The sequence below is a fragment of the Gordionus sp. m RMFG-2023 genome, chromosome 2 (genome assembly GCF_954871325.1).
Source record: "Gordionus sp. m RMFG-2023 chromosome 2, tfGorSpeb1-WG-v2, whole genome shotgun sequence".
In the NCBI taxonomy this organism is placed as follows: Eukaryota; Metazoa; Nematomorpha; class Gordioida; order Chordodea; family Parachordodidae; genus Gordionus; species Gordionus sp. m RMFG-2023.
This window is the reverse complement of record NC_088776.1, coordinates 12,285,977-12,305,278: the sequence shown is the minus strand read 5'-3', so window position 1 is coordinate 12,305,278 and position 19,302 is coordinate 12,285,977. Positions and strand designations below refer to the sequence as shown.

The 19,302-nt window shown below is 25.2% G+C and overlaps 1 protein-coding gene across 1 annotated transcript in view; it reads left to right on the top strand.

Moving 5' to 3' along the window:
- Nucleotides 1-747: 747 nt before the first annotated feature.
- Nucleotides 748-19,302, top strand: part of LOC135923645 (inositol polyphosphate 5-phosphatase OCRL-like) — a 35,887-nt gene continuing 17,332 nt past the window's right edge. The window contains exons 1-11 of the mRNA XM_065458509.1: nt 748-877; nt 919-988; nt 1,095-1,304; nt 1,598-1,711; nt 2,328-2,435; nt 3,587-3,789; nt 4,063-4,331; nt 4,626-4,733; nt 6,965-7,032; nt 7,082-7,193; nt 8,707-8,816. Of these exons, the coding sequence (XP_065314581.1) occupies nt 844-877; nt 919-988; nt 1,095-1,304; nt 1,598-1,711; nt 2,328-2,435; nt 3,587-3,789; nt 4,063-4,331; nt 4,626-4,733; nt 6,965-7,032; nt 7,082-7,193; nt 8,707-8,816 (1,406 nt within the window). The 5' untranslated portion in view covers nt 748-843. The remainder of the gene's footprint in view (nt 878-918; nt 989-1,094; nt 1,305-1,597; nt 1,712-2,327; nt 2,436-3,586; nt 3,790-4,062; nt 4,332-4,625; nt 4,734-6,964; nt 7,033-7,081; nt 7,194-8,706; nt 8,817-19,302) is intronic.

Genomic DNA, 19,302 nt, shown 5'->3' with positions numbered 1-19,302 from the left:
TAGTTGTATCCATAGCCGGCTACTTTATTAAAGTAGCGTAAACGGCATTGCCTAATAGTGGTAAACTTCACGCTATACCGAAATTTATCTTATGAGTATTAAATTTAGATATGGACATGATAACGTTCCTATACTAAGGGAAGTTCGAATCTGACCATAGTGTGATTTTATAAATATTCAGATTGCACTAAAATAGAGCTAAATTCGAATCCTGAAATGGCCATATTTTATTCAGAAAGTTGATATAGAAAAATGAGAATGTTATATTTTGACAGACATTGGTCGTTGTTAGAAAATACTCTTTTGTTTTTGTTTATAAAATGGTTTGACGTGCATTGCTACTAGCTGGGATCGATGGGTTTTTTGGAATTGAAATATTTAAAATTTAAAAATAACAATAAAGTTGGAATAATTATTTTAAGCTTTTAATGCATTACATTTTGTTTTTTAAAATGTTTATGAAAATAGAATAATGTAATTATAATCAATCGATTCACGTATAAAAAGTCATTTTTAACATCATGTGGATATAGAACGGTATGACACAATTCATGAGCTTTTCAATATACTACTATTAAATTATAATTATAATAAATATATTGTTGTTATTTCTGCTTCTAAACGTTATTCACGGTATCGTGATTATTTTAAAATTGGTCATCATTTAGCACCCATTTTTGTCATACATTCATTTAAAATGATTAAGGTTAATTTTTGGAAATAAAACTGAATATCAGATTAAACTTTCAATATTTTACTCATTATTGTCATTTGATTTATAAAGGAACGAAATATAATTATGCACATAATAACAACTATAAATATGGCTCATATTTTATAGATATGAAAAGATTAAACTCTAGGCAAAATACGCTAGGTATCCATATCTAATTAATCTCCATAATAAATGGAATATAGATTTAGCCTTTGAAGACCAATTTGTCGATTATAATAATGAAATAAATGATAAATTAAAAAATCACGAAAGGTTATTTTTACGTTTTTCATATGTATTTTGTTTACACATCTTTATAAAAAATTATATATCCTTATATTTAAATTTTGATATACATTTAAATTTTCTATATTAATAGGATATTTAGAAGAAACAGTTCTTGTCCATCTTTGGCTAAAGATGATGACTTATTTTCACATCCACAATCTGGAATTAGTCAAAAAATTAAATCATCCAATAAAAGTGATTTCTATTTGAAAACTAAAACAGGATTACCTAATAGGGATGTAATTCTTAAACTTCATATGTCACAATGCCAACAAGATTATACCAAAGAGAAAGAATTTAAGTATTTAAATTATTTAAGTATTTTTAAAAATGATTTTATTAATTCATATTATTAAATTAATAATGTATTGAAAAAGATTATAAATCTTGTTTTAACTTACTTATTATTTAAATATTATTATAATTACAAATTAGGTTTTAAATACTATAAAATTTAAAATAGTATTTGATAAAAATTTAAATTTGATATCATAAAAATCCATCTTACATTATTGAGGGAAAATAGCCAAATCTATAAATTATTATCATGTAAATTATTTGAAATATACTTATTTAAAATCGATATATATTTAGAGTCTATATTGGCTCATGGAATGTTAATGGCCAGTCTGTGAGTGAAGATTTGTTTCCTTGGTTAGGGGATTATCCAGAAGATTCACCTAGGCCTGCAGACATAGTTGCTATTGGGTTATACCTAATTTTCATTTTCTCTTTAGAATTATTTATGCAAATAACATTATTTATTTATTATTTCAAAACAACTACTTCATACTTTACATTTTATCTAAATTCAACAATATTGCATAAAAAAATAAGCCAATCTATCAGAAACCTCAAATATTATCAAATTTTTGCTTTCTTTTATTACATTAGTTAGATTTTCTTTTATCTTTATTTTAAATCTAAAAAAAAATAATTATAAATTTTGCTTTATCATAGGCTTGTTTCAATACCTTAATTTTATATTATACATTGTGATTAATATTTCATTTTATTTAACTATAATCTTAAATGATGTTTAATTATATATAAAGATATCTCTTTTAATATTATATTTGAATAAAATAAATAGATTATATAAAAATAGATCTTATATTATAAATACATACAATATAACATACCTACAACTAAGGTTCCCACTTATAATCTTACATGCTTTATTTTTTGTGTTTTATATTTTTTATTCGTGAGTTTTTCTTTCTCCTTAAATCATTTTGTATTTATAATCCCTGAACATTTAGTGGATTAATATTTTAATTAGACACAATAAATTCAATAAATGAATGCGTTTTTGTTTATATAGATTTCAAGAATTAGATTTAAGGACCGAAGCATATATATTTTATGAGAGCCATAAAGAGGCAGAATGGTTAAATGCATGTGATTCCTGTCTTAGAAAAGTTGTTCAGAAGTATATAAATATATTTAAATAATTTTTAAAATATGTTATAAATTTATTTGATGGAGCTAAAGTTGAATCTGCATATCCCAAGAGAATTCCTAAATTTAGTGGTGTCATTAGAATTAACCTATACTATATGTATTTAAAGAGAATGCTTAAATTAAATTTTAAGTTTATTGGCCACTCATTTTTTCCATTATAATAATGATACAAGTTTGTCATTTTCTTATTTAATAGTCAGAGTTAATATAAATAATATAATATATGAGATATTAAAAGTTAGACTTATGAAACAAAAATTAGTTCCTTTCATTTCCAGTTTGTAAAAGGAAATACTTCCTTATCTGATAAATCTTTGACAACTCAACAAAATGAAGATAAATTTCTATTAAATTATAATAATATTATATAGGTCTTTGATAGAGCAGAAACCAAATTTTATAAAGATGACACTATATTAATTTTTTTAAGCATTAAAATGACATTTTTTTTATTGTTTGAAAAATTACTCCTTTGTTAGAATAGGTTCCGGCTCTTAGAAAAACGAATTCCAATAAATTTTAAAAGAATATCTCTATATTTCTTAAATTTATTCTTTCCCCAAACTCTGGTTACAATCATCTTATTTACTTGTTCTAATATGAGTTTAAATTTTTTCAAGCTTCTCGTTCAATACAATTTTTATTTTCAGTTTAATAATCTTACATATTCCACATGATTTATTTATATAAGAAACTTGCAAGTTCGAACCAAGGCCCAGGTATATGGGTCAGGCTTTAAAATTTATTTGAACAATAAACCCTGGCCTTTTTTTTTTTACAAAATAGGGGTCGAGCCTATTTAGTCGTCTAGAAAATCGTATAATGGAGCATTCAATATTGAATTACAGCTCATGATTTTAATTAATCTTTGATAAAAATTACAAAAGAGAACCAAATTAATTAAAAATAACGATATTATAAAATTTTTAATGGCCTTTAAAATGATTAAAAAATACAAAATCCCTACAGGGAAAAAATTTCCAAAGAAATCTTGGCTGGGCTTCAAAGTATTTTGTTTCACATTTGGGTCGGTCTAAAATTTTGTCCTCTTCAGTTCTTTGATATATATTATTTGCTAAAACACTTATAATAATATATCATAATAAAAAAAAAACTAAGATACAATAAATACTATGGTAATAAATGGGACACCTTGTCACAAGCTTATAGAAATCATTACATCAGCCCCATAAAATATAACGCGAAAAAATCATCCTTAAAACCTTCGACCTCTTTCAATTCCGACTTGGTGGGGTTAAACCTTAAAGGTGAAAATAGCAATCCCTCTTATTCCAAATATTACGGCAAGCATAACGATAATGGTAGTGATAATTTGAATTAAATGAATAATTTATGAACAACTGAATACGTTTAAAATCAAAACAAAATTTATTTTAATTCTTGATAATTAACAATTAGTTTTTTTTATTAGATTTAGATAAATATAATTAAATCTGAATAATTTAAATACCAAAGATTCAGATTTAAAAAAAAATGATTTTAAGATTTTAAAAACAAAAAAATGATTTTAAGATTCAAATATTTCCAGCCCAGTAATTATATTTAAAAAAAACAACATTCACAATCCCTTATAGACAAGCTAAGCGATAGTTATGAGGCATTAACCTTAGCCAACACCGATTCCGCTCAGCCACACTCTAAATCCCATACCCGAGCCCTCCACCCAGGTATAGAAGTCAAAGACGAAGAAATCGAAGAAATTACTCCATTTTCCCCTTACGTTAAACTTCATTTGGTCAGATTGGTTGGAATGATGTTGGTAATATTCGTTAAAAAGGATATTCTACCTTTTATTAGCGATATAGCTAGTGAGACGTTAGGAACTGGGCTACTCGGAAAGATGGTGATTTGATTCTCTTTTAGTGTTTATCATTTTCATTTGCTAATTTATATATATATTTTTTTAAATATAAAAAATTCGAAACTTAGCTGGCTTATTTAAATTAGATTAATAAACAAACACTGGCTGATTTTATCCAATTTTTATAAATGATGTATGGTAATTTTCAAATAGTTACGGTAAAATTAAAAAGTTGACTAAGATAAAAGATAATAGCAAAAGCAATTTCGAAATTCCACATAAAATAGAAATACAAATATATTAAATAACTAAAAATTACCCATAATATCATACTAGGGAAATAAAGGTGGTGTAGCTATACGATTCAATTTGCATGGCGTACCCATGTGCTTTGTTAATACTCACTTTGCTGCTCACGCTGAAGAATTGGAGAGAAGGAACCAAGTCTATCATATTTATACTTTTTTTAAGAGACTGTTATATTAGTCCCAATCCTGAGGCTGGTTTTAGGGCCGGGCCATATTTTAAATTTTTTAAATATACCCGGGCCGTTTCAATGTCTTAGTATTGCAAGTGTTTTAAAAGTGGCATGCCCAAAATCTTTACTACTAAATTACGATAGATAAGTAAAATACTTATTGACTATTCCATGTGATTAAAAAAAGTCGAATATAATTATGGTTGGAGAAGGAATGTGTTGGGATGGGAACAGTGTTGTTAAAATCTACTTTTAAAAGTAGTCAAAATAGCGCACTATAACTACCGCTAACGTTTTCAAAAAAGTAGCGCGCTATTAGCTGCTTTTTACGCTACTTTAGAATTTTTTTAAAATATTTTTTACTTATTTCTATTTCCACAAATAAAAAATTTGACTAAAATCTCAAATATATAAAATATTTATTTTTTATTGCATCTCATTAATTATAACATTTTCATACTGTCATACCCAATCTAGAGCAACGATCAAAGTATAAGCTATGACTAGTGTTGATGAACGGTTATTAGCGCTTATTTTTAAAACCATTAATATTTTAGCCAGAAAAATATTGATTAAACCTTGAGATTTGGCTAATAGATGCCATCTATAAGCAAATTTTTAGGCTTGTATAGTATTTTTCTGGATATAATATTGAGTTAGCCGTTTATAAAAATCAGCTCAAACCGAGCAGTTTAACTACACTAGCTATGACTAAATAATAGTTCAATACTAGCAGTCCATGTAGCATTAAATATAATGTGCATATTTTTTACATAAAAAAATCATCAAAAATATTTATTTGAGTATTTTTTAGATTTAAGAAAATATTTCTAAAGGATTTTCAGTAATATTATTTATTTCAAAAAAATCAACTATAGTAGGTGGCGTTTTTGATCAGTTATAATAGTAATAGTTAGAATAAAAATTATGTAAGAGATAAGTGGATGGCCATGCCTATCATCTGGCCAGACCACCATTCTTTTACCTATTTGACTAATTTCTCGCAAAAATAGTAATAGTTAGAATAAAAATTATGTAGGAGATAAGTGGATGGCCATGTCTATCATCTGGTCAGACCACCATTCTTTTACCTATTGGACTAATTTCTCGCAAAATTTGTTAAAATATGAAAGGATTAAAATAAGTACATTTTAGCATGTTTTGATAAAATATATAAATAGATGAGTAGTTAATTTAAGCATGTTTAATATCCAGATAATAATTTATCAGTAAATAGATGAGTATGGACAAAATGAAATGTTAATATTATTATTTATTGTAATTTTTAATTTATAATATAATTCTTGAATAATATCTTATGACCAGTTGAAACATACAATGTTTAGTCTGTGCCAGAAAATCAACTTTCACATAAACTCATCTAGTTCAAAAACTATAATTAATACAGCTTTGATTCAAATTTTATTTTAAAGATTAAGGATTGAGCTATAAATTGTTAAATTTATTGGATATATTACTTTTAATAGTTTCCTCGTTGAAGCTACTAGTCTTGTTTGATGATAAACCTTCCGCATCTTACATAAAATTCTTACCATAGGTTAATTTTTTAACGAGATTAAAATATTTTGCGACCAGGAAAAGGAAATTCCATATTATCATTATTTTCCAGGGAAATTATTTAGTCGATATGATCTATACCAAAATTATCTTCATTATCATTCTCATTCATCGACATTTTTTATTATTTTGGAAACTGGATTTATCAGATTTTTAAATATAAATTTCAAAATTAAATTAAATTAAAAATATATTTAAACAATTTTTAGGTGTATTTATTATATGCTAGAGGCCCAAAAATAATTATTAATTTTTACTTCCCATTCTTCCTTTCTTGATCGAAGTTCACGATTGAAAAAATACTTTTAAAAAAGAAATAGGATACAACCCGAACCGAATGATATGACAATTTTAGAGTCATGTTCTCTTTTTTCTCCTAATTATTAATCATATAACAGATTCTTATTTAGAAAAAGATTCGTTATCCTAAAAAATCTTATCCCTCTAAATTTTATAAAAAAAATTGTGTTTGAGAATATTTCTTTAATCTTGGGCTTTAAAAAAAGTATTTTGCAGCACTCTAATTTATAACCAATAATTATTGATATTTTAAAAGTTATCACATTAATCACTACATATAATAATTTAAATAATAATTAGTTTTTATTTTTTGTTATAGGATTTTCAAGATATATGCACTAAAATCCAATTCAGTCAATGTGCCTACATAGGAATATTAGACCATGAGTATTTAAAAAAAATATCCCCAAAAATAGTTATTCATATTTTTTTAAAGCTATATCTTCTGGTTTGGGGACTTGAATTACAGATTGGACGTCGCCAACCAAGAAAACGCCAAATTACATTTAACTAACAATAAACTCCATGATCTCATGAAATTCGATCAAGTTTAAATATTAAATTAAGTAAATATAATCAATGGTAGATAAGTTTAAAATATATCTATAGATGATAGATACAAATTAATTAACCCTAAATCAGAGATGCGCCAATACCATTTTTTTGCTGATACCACATATACTTAATAATTATTTAGTGTTTAATGCGGTTGAATCCCATTTGCTCCAACATTTTTATTTTCAGATAAATATTCAAGAGTTTTGTCAAACAATACTTAATATATTTTTTAAGTTATATAATTAATTCATCAATATTATTTAGACATTTGATTATAGTATTTAATATATGAAATAAATTTCTAACAGTTAAAAATTTTGTTAATAAAAAATGAATTTCCAACATTATCCTAAAAGATTTTTTTTTATCTGCCTCCAACTAACAAAGTTTGTATTCTTTTCTATTTGGCGGATTTATAACTTTGCCAGCCAGGCAGATAATCAAAATAAAAAAAATGAATTTCTATTAAATAAAAATCTAAATTTTTTTTAAATTTTGTACATGGCAGTAATTTGGTAAAAATTTAAAGTGTTGATCGATATTTTGTATCGGTATTGGTGCATCTCTGCTTCAAACTTAATTCTCGTTTCGATTTCCGCAGAATTTTAATATTTTAAGGTGAGACCATCCAATAAAATGCTTTATAGTTGTAACTATCTTAAGTCTTTTTTTTTAAAAAAAACAAGATTTTATGAAATCGCGCATTGATTTTCGACTTTGAAAGCCTATATATTTTGATCTGGTTAAACTAGCGCTCTAAAATTTTGATTTTATTAACATCTACATCATAACTAACATGTCAAGTTTCATTAATTTTTGAGATGGTCGACTCAATCACTGGTCGATTCGTCATGGAATTACCCATATATAAATTATTAAAAATAAACTATCCTTACCCTGCATTTACAGCGGTATGAGGGTTTACATAGATAGTTCGGAATTTTTTAAAATTCTTCGACCCCCTCCCCCCCCACCCTTCCCCCTCCCCCAACGTTAGGGAAGATTGAAAGATCATATTAAAAATAGTGTATATTATATTGACATTGGATTTTCTTAAAGCAACGTTTAAAGAATGAGGTAGGGAGCCCCCTAATTTAAAATAAATGGAATTGGCAATTTTAATTGCCTTTTATCAACCCCCCCCCCCCTCCCAACTTTAGGAAAGATTGTAAGATCATATTATATATAGTGTATATTATATTGAAATTGGATTTTTTTAAAGCAACGTTTAAAGAATGAGGTAGGGCGCCCCCTAATTTAAAATAAATGGAATTGACAATTTTCGATGCCTTTTATCAAAATCTTATTTCAAATTCAAACTAAGTATCATTTTATTGTATAATTTCAAACTTGCAAAATATTTTTAAAATCTATTATTCAAATGGTTAGCTTTACAAATTTCGCTGAATTAATATAACTTCAAGTTTTAGAATGATACTTTGTAGTAGTTTTTCACTTGCAAAAATGCTATTAAATTTACTGTTTTCTAAAATTCGCGTAAAGTTGACAAAACAAAAGAACAGTGGCAAAATATTTCCCGGTTTTCAAGAAGGGCCGATCACGTTTCCTCCTACCTACAAATACGATCCAGGCACAGATAACTTTGATTCTAGGTAACATACTGGATAAAAAAAAATATTATGTCGTTTTTCTTTTAATTTTTTTTACGGCTATTTTTTTGTTGCAAAATTTTCAAGGAATTTAGCCTAGGAATATTTCAAGTGTTATATTTACTTTAATAAATAAATACAGGAATATCCTATAATTGCATTTATTATTACTTTTTAAACGGATCTCTAAGCAGCTAATTGAATTGATAAAAATAAAGTATTATTATTTTTATGACAATTTTAGTATGTGAAATGAATCGTATAATTTTTAAAAGTTCGGTATTAAAATTTTTAATGTTTTTTATGATAGATTTTTACACTAATTTTTATCGACTTAAAAACATCGAGATTAACTGTCCACGTCAAACTATAATACATTGTATATACAGATACTTTTATATTTGTTCTGGGGAATATCTGGAATCACCATTACGTTTTTGTCCCAAAAATTAAATAGACATTACATAAACTTATCCCTTAATTATAGAAATGTGGTATTTACACATCTTCAAATTTTTTCCCCTTTTTATTGGTCTTCTTACTCAAGTGATTAAATATAAAATTTTTGTTTTTGAGTCACCAGTAGGAAAATCTACAAGCAGTCAAACATTTTTAGAATAAAATCGTATTAATCTAATTTAAAAATCTATCAAATATTTGTTTTCTTATTAAGTCATTTATATCATTAAAAACCTTTTAAATATTTCCAAAATTCAATTCTGTTTTCCCTCTATAATTCAAAAATATGAAGAAAATTTTTATTCGATACTCGAGAACAGAGTAAACCTAAAATTTAACCAAAATAGCTGGCTAAAACGATCCTTCCAGCAAAATCTGGTGGATTACCATTACCCCGATCAATACTTTATTTTATTTCTCCACTAACAAAGAAATCGCATTCTTTAATTAATTAAACCTTTTGATGAAGTCATGTTAAACTAGGTCTATGGATAAATCAGGTCATGAATGGTTAGAGACTTATCAAGATTGTCAATATATACTTTTTGACAAATAAGGAATTCAGATAAACTATGATTATTAAGCTAGACTTAGCCATATGTCTACCTTACAACTGTCAAAGATATGGGTTAATGGTTAATTCTAAAGTTAAAAATCCATCATCCAAGATTCATTATTCAAGGACGATGTTCTTTCACATCTTGAATCTCGAGATTTCTAGTTATAAACGCGGCCTGATGGACACTCTTTTCCCGTCAGCGGTATTGAGCCCTACAGGTTCCAGGTTAGATGGGTTCCCTGCTTTATTGAAAATCTTACATAATAGAGAATTGATTGAAGTTGGATGCTTCTCTCCTTGCTGAATTTGTAGTGGAGAGGTAACCATCCGACTTGACTGCCACTTTACTTAAAATGCAAGTGTAAGGAAAACAATTGGAGCATCCTAACATAAACCTATTGCTATCCAAAGTTCTCGGCACTTGTGAAGCCTAATATAAAATTATGCAAATAATAATATATTATAAGATAAGTTCTTTTTATGATAATTTTTTAATATATAATTTATAAATAAAATAAACAACAATTGATTTCTAAAATTTTGATCTGATAAGCAAGAGAGCTGCTCAACATAGCTTTCGCCATGCTAAACACACGTTCAACTGATGCAGAGGATGGGAGAGTCGTATTATATTTAGTAAATAAAAATTTTTATTACGGAAATTTAGTAAAATATAATATTATTTTGAAAAAAGCTTATTTCATCTTCAAAAGAATCTTTATTCAAATCCTCATCCAATTTTTTTTAACCTTTAGCAGAAAATAATCTGTAGGTATGTTGTTTTTTAAAGAATTCTAGTCTGCTTTTTCTTAGTCAAGATCTTTTTTTAAATAGGAAATAAGTTAAAACTTCCTCCTTCGTTGACATCTAATTTTACCAGGGCCAATCTGATTTAAATAGCTGGTGAATTTTTGCTGATAATATATATTCATTTTTATAGATGGTCAACGTATATTGAAATATAATATTATCATAAGAAAGAAAGAAAGAAAATTGTAAACAATATTTCAAGTATATCTTTTATCTCTGTCTTGCATAATTGCATTAATAAGTTACAAACTAAAATTATTTAAAGCCATTTTTTAAAATATTATAATAATTACCGTTGGAATGAGATTTTTCAAATGTATTTTTCTTTTTAGAAATAGGTTCCATAACCTATAAAATTATATATATAGCCATACAATATTCATTTATGAATGTGTCATTATTTGGAAATATCTGTAATTTGGATTTATCACAATATTTGTCAATTGTGTGACCATTCTCCTTAAAAAAATTATCTTTCACAGTTTGTTTAATCAGACATCTTACCATTTTTTCCTTAAAAATAGTGACAGTTTGGAGGATGCCTTTCCACAAATTAAGTTAAAATATTTGAGTTAGGACAATTTACACTTACAAAATGTAAACTTTGTAAGTTTTTTTTGGTCTAAAATATGTTTCATATTGTAGCCAAGGCAGACCTAACTCATTTTCATCTTAAGAAAATGTACAATTGACATTATATTCTTTATAAAATAAATTAAATTTTATTAGAGAATAAAAAGTAATTTAACACATACATTGATTCATTCAATATTAATCTTACTGAAAAGTTAACACGAAAATTTAAAATAAAAATGAAGGAACTTGGTGGTTGATGTGAATTAAAAACTCAACTTAAATTATTTATAATATTTAAAAAATAAATATAAGTAATTTTATAATACAATAAGTAACGTTTTGCGTTACCGTTACTAAAAAAAGAAACACGTTCTCGTTACCTCTGGAAGGAGGCAACGAATGGTGTTTCGTTTCTTCAAAAAAGGTAACGCATTACTATCAAAGTTACTTTACAATACTAAATCTAATATATAGTGATCAAGAAGTGAACTATTTGCTATCATCTTAACGTTAATTTTGTTTTTCCATCAAATTTCCTATCAACTTAAAGTTATAAAATTTAAAGAGACTATTATACCCTTCCAATTCAAGTTCAGAATTGGATCAATTCAAGTTCAAATTTGAATTTAGGGCGAAATTAGATCCCAGAAAAGAAAATATTTTTTTTGCATCAACCAGATTCCAACCCGCACTTTCTGGCACCGAAGGCAAACGTCTGTCTATGTACCCCCATCAATTTAACATTATTTTTGTAAAATATTTCTAATATTATATATGATATATTTTTTGTTTTGGTAAAGTAAACAATATTTATTTATTATTGGTAAATTGTATATTTTTTATTGGCTTCCTTTTCCTCCCATATTATTGTATTAATTACTTTCATTTTTATTGGATCCACTTTAATAAATTAATTATTATTTCATTTTTACCACCATTTTTATACAAAAGCTTTAAATATTTTTTTAAAAAATATCATTAAAATATATTGTGTGAGTTATGATAAGATATAAATGAGTATTTAAAAACATGTTTAATGCTTTTTTTAAAAAATATTGTGATTTTGAAAAGATAAAAGAAACATTTAAAATTTTTTACTAACAAAAATAGGGATAATAATTTAAATAGCTAATCTCATATTAAGACGCGTACCTGGGGAGAGGGATACCCCTAGAACAAATTTTTTAAAAAATATAAAAGGGCTTTATAAATTTTGAATTGCAAAGTATTATATTTCAAATAGGATAGTTTATCAAGTTAAAATTAATTTAAATATTTATTGTATATTAACACTTCAATACTCCGGTGAAAAAAATGACGTTAGTACTCGGGTGGGGTTTAATAGACCTTAATTTCATATGTATATATCTCCAGTTATATTCATTATTTTTATTTAATATTTGGATATAAGATAGAACTAACCTTAAACTTGATATAATATTTATTTATTTTTATTTCTTAATCTTAGAATAAAGATGATGAGGATAATTATAATTTGTGCCAATTTTTTTTAAAAAAAGCTTACTTTTTTTAAATTTCAAATATTAAATTAAAAAAATAACTTATCTATCATATAATCATGATAATTCATAATATGAATCTTTATTCTTCCATATAAAAAAAAATTACACTAATAAATTCAAACATAAAAATATATAAAACATTGAAATATGTTAAATTTGACATGCAAAACATTTTCTTACATAAAACATTAATGTGTTCTAAACATAAATTTATTTTACATATTGGGAAAAAAAAATCTTGTTTTTTTATTTAAAAATTCCAGCTAAATAAAGATTTCCCAGTAATATCTTGAATTATGTTACATCAACTTCTTTAGTAGAACTTTCATATTGGTCAGTATAGTTTTTACATATAATCTTAATTTGTTCATTGGTGTGATAAATAATCTCTTCAATCATTTTTGGTGTTATGAACAATTTAAAACATTTTTCAGGAGTGTCAGCTTCTTTCCCTTATTTTTTTACTCCTGGCAGATGAATAACTAAATTTTGTTGATGAGTTCTTATTCTTTAGGAAGATCCTTTTTCCATTTAGTAAACTTATATTTTAGCTAATTTTAAAGAGAAATATACTTTACATTTACCTAAATAATATTAAGTTTATTGTCTGCAACTAACATTTCATCTTCATCTAATTCAAATTGTGTATCATGATCACTATCATATATAAAATCTTCATCCTCACTATTAAATATATTGTCATAACTTCAAATAAAATGATATTACATCTTAAATATTTATATATTTAGTTTCACAATTTGCAAAAATCATTATAAATGATAAAAATAATTTGAGAATTGAGTCAGCTGGTGAAAAATAAGAATAAATAACTCCACCAGAGAAAATCTTTACGTTTCCTTTTTCATATATCTCATTCAAAATATAAGATATTTCAATTTTATTTTAATAATTTTATAATATAGTAGTATATATTTATAAGTTTAAAAATTTTTAAAAAAAAATATCTTACAAAATTACAAATTTACTCTGGTGGGGTCTCACAAACCCCAATCAGTCACAAAATGCTTATATCTTAAAAAACTACTCAATCAAAATATATGAAATTTGGAATATAGATTCTTAGATATATTTGATGAAGCTACTGAAGAATCCAGATGATAATATTTAACCGTTTTTATGTAATATCATTTCTAGCATGCCTGGGATTTCTTATACCCCACCAGAGTATTGAAGGGTTAATATTCTATCTCACGAAAATTAAGTTTATTCTTTTACATAACCAAAAAATTCTATTTAATTTAGCTCTATTAATAACTATGATAAATTTCTAGTGTTTGAAATGTACAAATACCCAAATAGGCAGAATTCGCTGAATATAATTATTTCTGAGACTTCCTGCACTACAGGAAAAAAAACTGCAAAACTGCACAATGGAGCCTTTGACACCAAGATGTTACAGCATTTTTGGATCTAGAATAGCCTATTTTGTATGCCCTTGGAGAAATATCACAATCACCAAAAAAGATATTTCATCTGAGGAGGATATATTATTAGATTTAATATGACTGCCTATTTTTTTCCATTGGATGTATTAAATATTTATTACACAACTAATTATGCAATATTTTTCAAAAAAATGAATGGCTGAAGTTATGAAAATCGTGAATATATATTACAACTTAGAAAACCAAATGATAATATCGACCATATGAGATTGTTGAGGTGAAGGCGAAATGATTTTAAGATTCATAAACCAAAACAAAAAAAATTTTTGATTTTTGAAAATTAAACTAAAATTCAAAAAAATTAAAACTTCAGTTATTTATAAAAAAAAAGAAGTTTTGCTAGTAGTAATTATTTTTAAACCACGATGGGTAAAATTTGTTTTTAAATCCTTCTATGAGTAAAATTTATTTTAAATATATTATATTTAAATTTTATTCTAAACTTCAATATTACCAGAAATCCTTACAATATTAACATGGATTCAATTGAGGATTATTCAAATCTTGATATTTAAATATTGAATATTAGGCCAATTAATTTCAGAACTTAAATGGCATGAATGAAAGATTCATTTATGTGGATAATTTTCCAAGAAATACAGTGGAAGCATTGCATACTTTAAAATGTATTTTATAAGTTTTCCAAATGATTAAAATTATGGTATATTTTGGCAATGATACTAATTATTATAAGCACAAATGAGAGGACCTTTTCTTCATTACAAAGAATAAAAACCTGAAATCTTAAAATTGATTTAATAGACTGGCTTTACTCGTCGAGATCTAATCCCCTAAATAGAACATATCATTAAAAAATTGGTGCAATCGCAAAGAAGATTAAATTTTTATATATGGATAATATTTTTTAATTTTTTAAATCATTATAAAATATTTAATTTTATATTTTGTTGTGATTTACATATCGGTTTATAATCTATAATATTTTTTAACCGTATTATATTCGCTCTTTGAATTTTCTAATATTTTATCATTTGTGTTCTAAATTATCAATTTTAAAATATGATTGGTTCTTATGAATTTTATATGATGATTAGTTCTAATAAATTTTTACCGCCCCAAAATTAATTATTTCAATATAAAGAAATTATCCTCCCCCCTCCCTCTTTTAAGAATTCCTGGCTATGTGCCTTGTATTGGTTACATTATCAATAAACACAGTAATTTTTATTCATAGATTGTAGGATTTTAAACAGTAATTTTCTCATATGAAGATAATCAGTTGTATTTATTCATATGTGAAATATAGTCATATATCATGTATTCCAGATTAAAAGCTATTATGGTCTTTATTTTCATAATAACAATTTAGCTAGCATGGTGCTGAAATTTTATGAAAACGTGTGATTTGTAAACAGATCACTGATGTCAACCATCATCTTGCACGTTAGATGTATACTGAATATCCCATGTAAGAGGATAGAATAAATTTTTCAAGGATTTTTTATTCACTTTTTGCTGTGAGCATTTCAAATTTCATAAAATTTTAATGTTCATGCTGAATTCTTATGGAAATAAAAGACACTTTTAATCTTGAAAAGATCGTAAATTTTGATGATTTGGTAGTAGGCATTACCATATATGCCTATATTTTACAAATGAATAAATACAAACCCAATATTTTCATAATGAGAAATTTTTTGTTTAACATCATTAGATCTATGAATCTGTCAAAATCGCTATGCATGCTGATAATGCCACAAATACAATTTAAATTATTATCCATATTTTTGCTAGTAAAAAAATTAAGTTTTTTTTCTCTTTTCAAAATTATTAATTTTTTTAAAATATATTAAATGTGTTTTAAATACTCATTTATATCCTAATTCAAAAGACTAAATATTATTTTTAAAAATATTGCGCCATCTAGCGGATATATTCTTAACATTAAATTTTAATTTCTAGATAGAAGCAAAATTTATAAATTATATTATTCTTATATAAAACATTATAATAAATAAACAGACATTTTTAAATTTTTTAGTCACTTCTTTTCCTATAAATGTAATGACTCTTTCAAAATAATGTCCAAATTATAAATTAAAAACTATAAACTGAATATAAATATGTTTTTATATAATATTACTTTTAAACCATAATATTCAAATCTAAATCTAAAAACTAATAAAAATCCAAAAACGTTTTTGACGTCTATGGAATAGATTTTTTAATAGGGTTGCTTTGGCAACCTATACTATTTTAAATTTAATTAAGAAATTGTTAAAGTCCTCTAGTTTATTCTCTGTAATGATGAAAAGGTCCTCTCATTTGTGCTTGTATTGAGTTGATATCATTGCCAAAAACAATAATTGAAAATATGCTAAACTTATTAAATATATTTTAATGCTTTCACTGTATAAAAATGAATCTTTCCTTCATACCATTTAAGTTCTGAAATTAATTGGCCTAATGTAGTTAAATATTCAATATTATAAATATAAATACTCAAATCCTTAAAGAATAAGCACTTTAATTATAAAATGAATCTGCAAAAAGTTATGAAATGGATGACTCAATTTCCAATATTTAGGCTGAAAACACTATTTCTGATCAATTACGTAGGCGTTTATCACAAAAAAAATATAAACAGTATAAATTCTGACAGCTAATATGAAATAAATAATATATCCATATCAATAGATACAATCAATATTACTTTAAATAAGTAACAGTCCAGAATAGGTTAGTTGCCAATATATGCTCACAAAGATAATATTCAGATCAAATAATTATGCTTGCACAATTTTATAAATAGGCTGAAAAGCCTATAAAAGTTATGAATTTTTCTTATGCCACGATACCAGAGTATGAGGCAGGAGAGATAAGACTAATCTAATAAATCTCAATATCTGGGATTTAAAAATTCATGCAGTATTTCAATCGGTTTAACTAAGCAATACTAAAATATATTCAAATTCTCAGCCGATATTGTTAAGAATATAGTAAATCAATGTGGGGATCTGTTAATCTAATGTAATAAAACGTTGGTGATTAAGATTTGAGCAAAAAGTGGATATAATTAGATTCAATGAAAATAAATTTTCTGCATCCTAAAGAACGATAAATTTTTTTTGTTTACTAGCGAAACCAGATTCTTTTCCATATCAAAGAATAATATGTTAACAATAAGCCCATCAATGACACTAAGCGTACTTATAATTTATTGCAAAACGAAATTATCAAGCTTTAATTTCATGAATATCCTTCGTGAATTTTAATTTTCCTTTAATTTATATTTTTAAAATCATTAATTTTTAATATCTCAATTTTTTAAAATCGTATTTTTCAAAAAAAGTTATTTTTGATACTTTTGAAGTACGCAAAATTTTATTCAAATTAAAAAGGTCGGACCGAAAAGTTGATTTGGTATAATTACCAGATAGGAAAACAATCACAGCTTCAATAGTGAGTATTTTCATCATATGAAGTCTATTTTAAACTTAGGGATCTTTTAGGAAAACTAATTTTTTTTAAAGTAATTAAATTCAAAATTGCCTTTAGGTTAATTGATTCTATTACGCAATGCACTGTCAAAGTTAGGCATAGATAGATTACATCTAGATTTTGGGAGATATCATTATAATTTTCTTATAAATTTTTATAAAAAAGAATATTATTTTTTAAATTTTATTTCATAGGGGTGTACCGATCCTACCTTTTAGATACCGATCCGATATTTCATATATTAAATTGATGTCGGACTATTACTGATCCCACTGTATATTCTGTAAATATACTAATCGTTTTGATTTAAATGCATATATCTTACTCATCTCATAACTTATTAGTTGTATAACATCTACAACTTAACTATACCATAACATAAGTCATTTAAATATATTTTAATGATCAGTTATGGTATATATTCATGAATCTAAAATATTTTTATTAATAATTTATTTATTTATATAATTTGAGATACATTTTATTTAAAATTGGATCGGGAAATTTTATAATATCGGTATATATCTGATATTTTTAAAAATAAATATCGATACATCCCTGGTAATGTATTATTCTATTGCATTATTCCAATTGTAATGATAAAATTATTTTTATGGTCTAAATGTAAAATAAAAAAAACTGATGTTTCTGTTATTATTACTAAATTTTATAGTCTTTATTTTTCTAGACTGCAAACCATAAATCGAACAGGGTTCAGAGATATTTAAGAACCAGAAGCCTTTTTTAGAAGGAGGGTTCACAGTACTTTTAAACTAATTTTTTTTAGAATATTAAATAATCTTCATATATTCTATTAATAATGTCAAAAATTGAAACAATTAAAATACAAAATAAATCAAGTATTTTTTTTATCTAATAAGTAATGATTACTAGTAGTACAATATAGTATTATTTTTTATATAAAGATTACTTGATTCTAGAATAATCTAAGTCTGATCAAATTTAGTAAATAGAATTTTATTTAAAATATTTATTTAAATTACTAATTTTTTTAAAAAAAATTAGAAGTGGTTTAAATCACAATTTAAATCATGATTTAAATTAAATTAATTCTTATTGGCCAACCCTATTATATATCCATCGTGGTCAATAAATTGTTTATTTGGGAAATAGGCAAATCCCTAATCAAACTCATTAGCCAAGAGCCTTAAAACAACTTCGAAGGCCTTTTTGATAAAATTAGTGAAATCTCACGTTACAATTTTAAATTTAATACCCGGTTATCACCAGAGGAAAATGATTACTACTATTAATTTTTCTTTGTATGCACTATAATATATTTTTTTTTAAAATATTTTTTATGTTTATTCTATATGTACATATTTGTTTTAATAAAATAAAGAACTCATTTGAAAGAGTATTTTTATTAGATATTTTCATTCTAATCATTTTCCGTCAGCTTTATTGAGTCCTACAGCTTTCAGGGTAGATAGGTAACCTGCTTTATTGAAAATCTTACATAATAGATAGTGGAGAGGATGGTAGCCATTCAATTTGACTACATAAAATACTTAAGGAAAAACAAGTGGGACATCCTAAAAACCTCTAATCTAGGTAGGAGCATAGCTTCAAGCTATTCAGCTGGCAAATTCTGCACCGCTTCAACCATCATC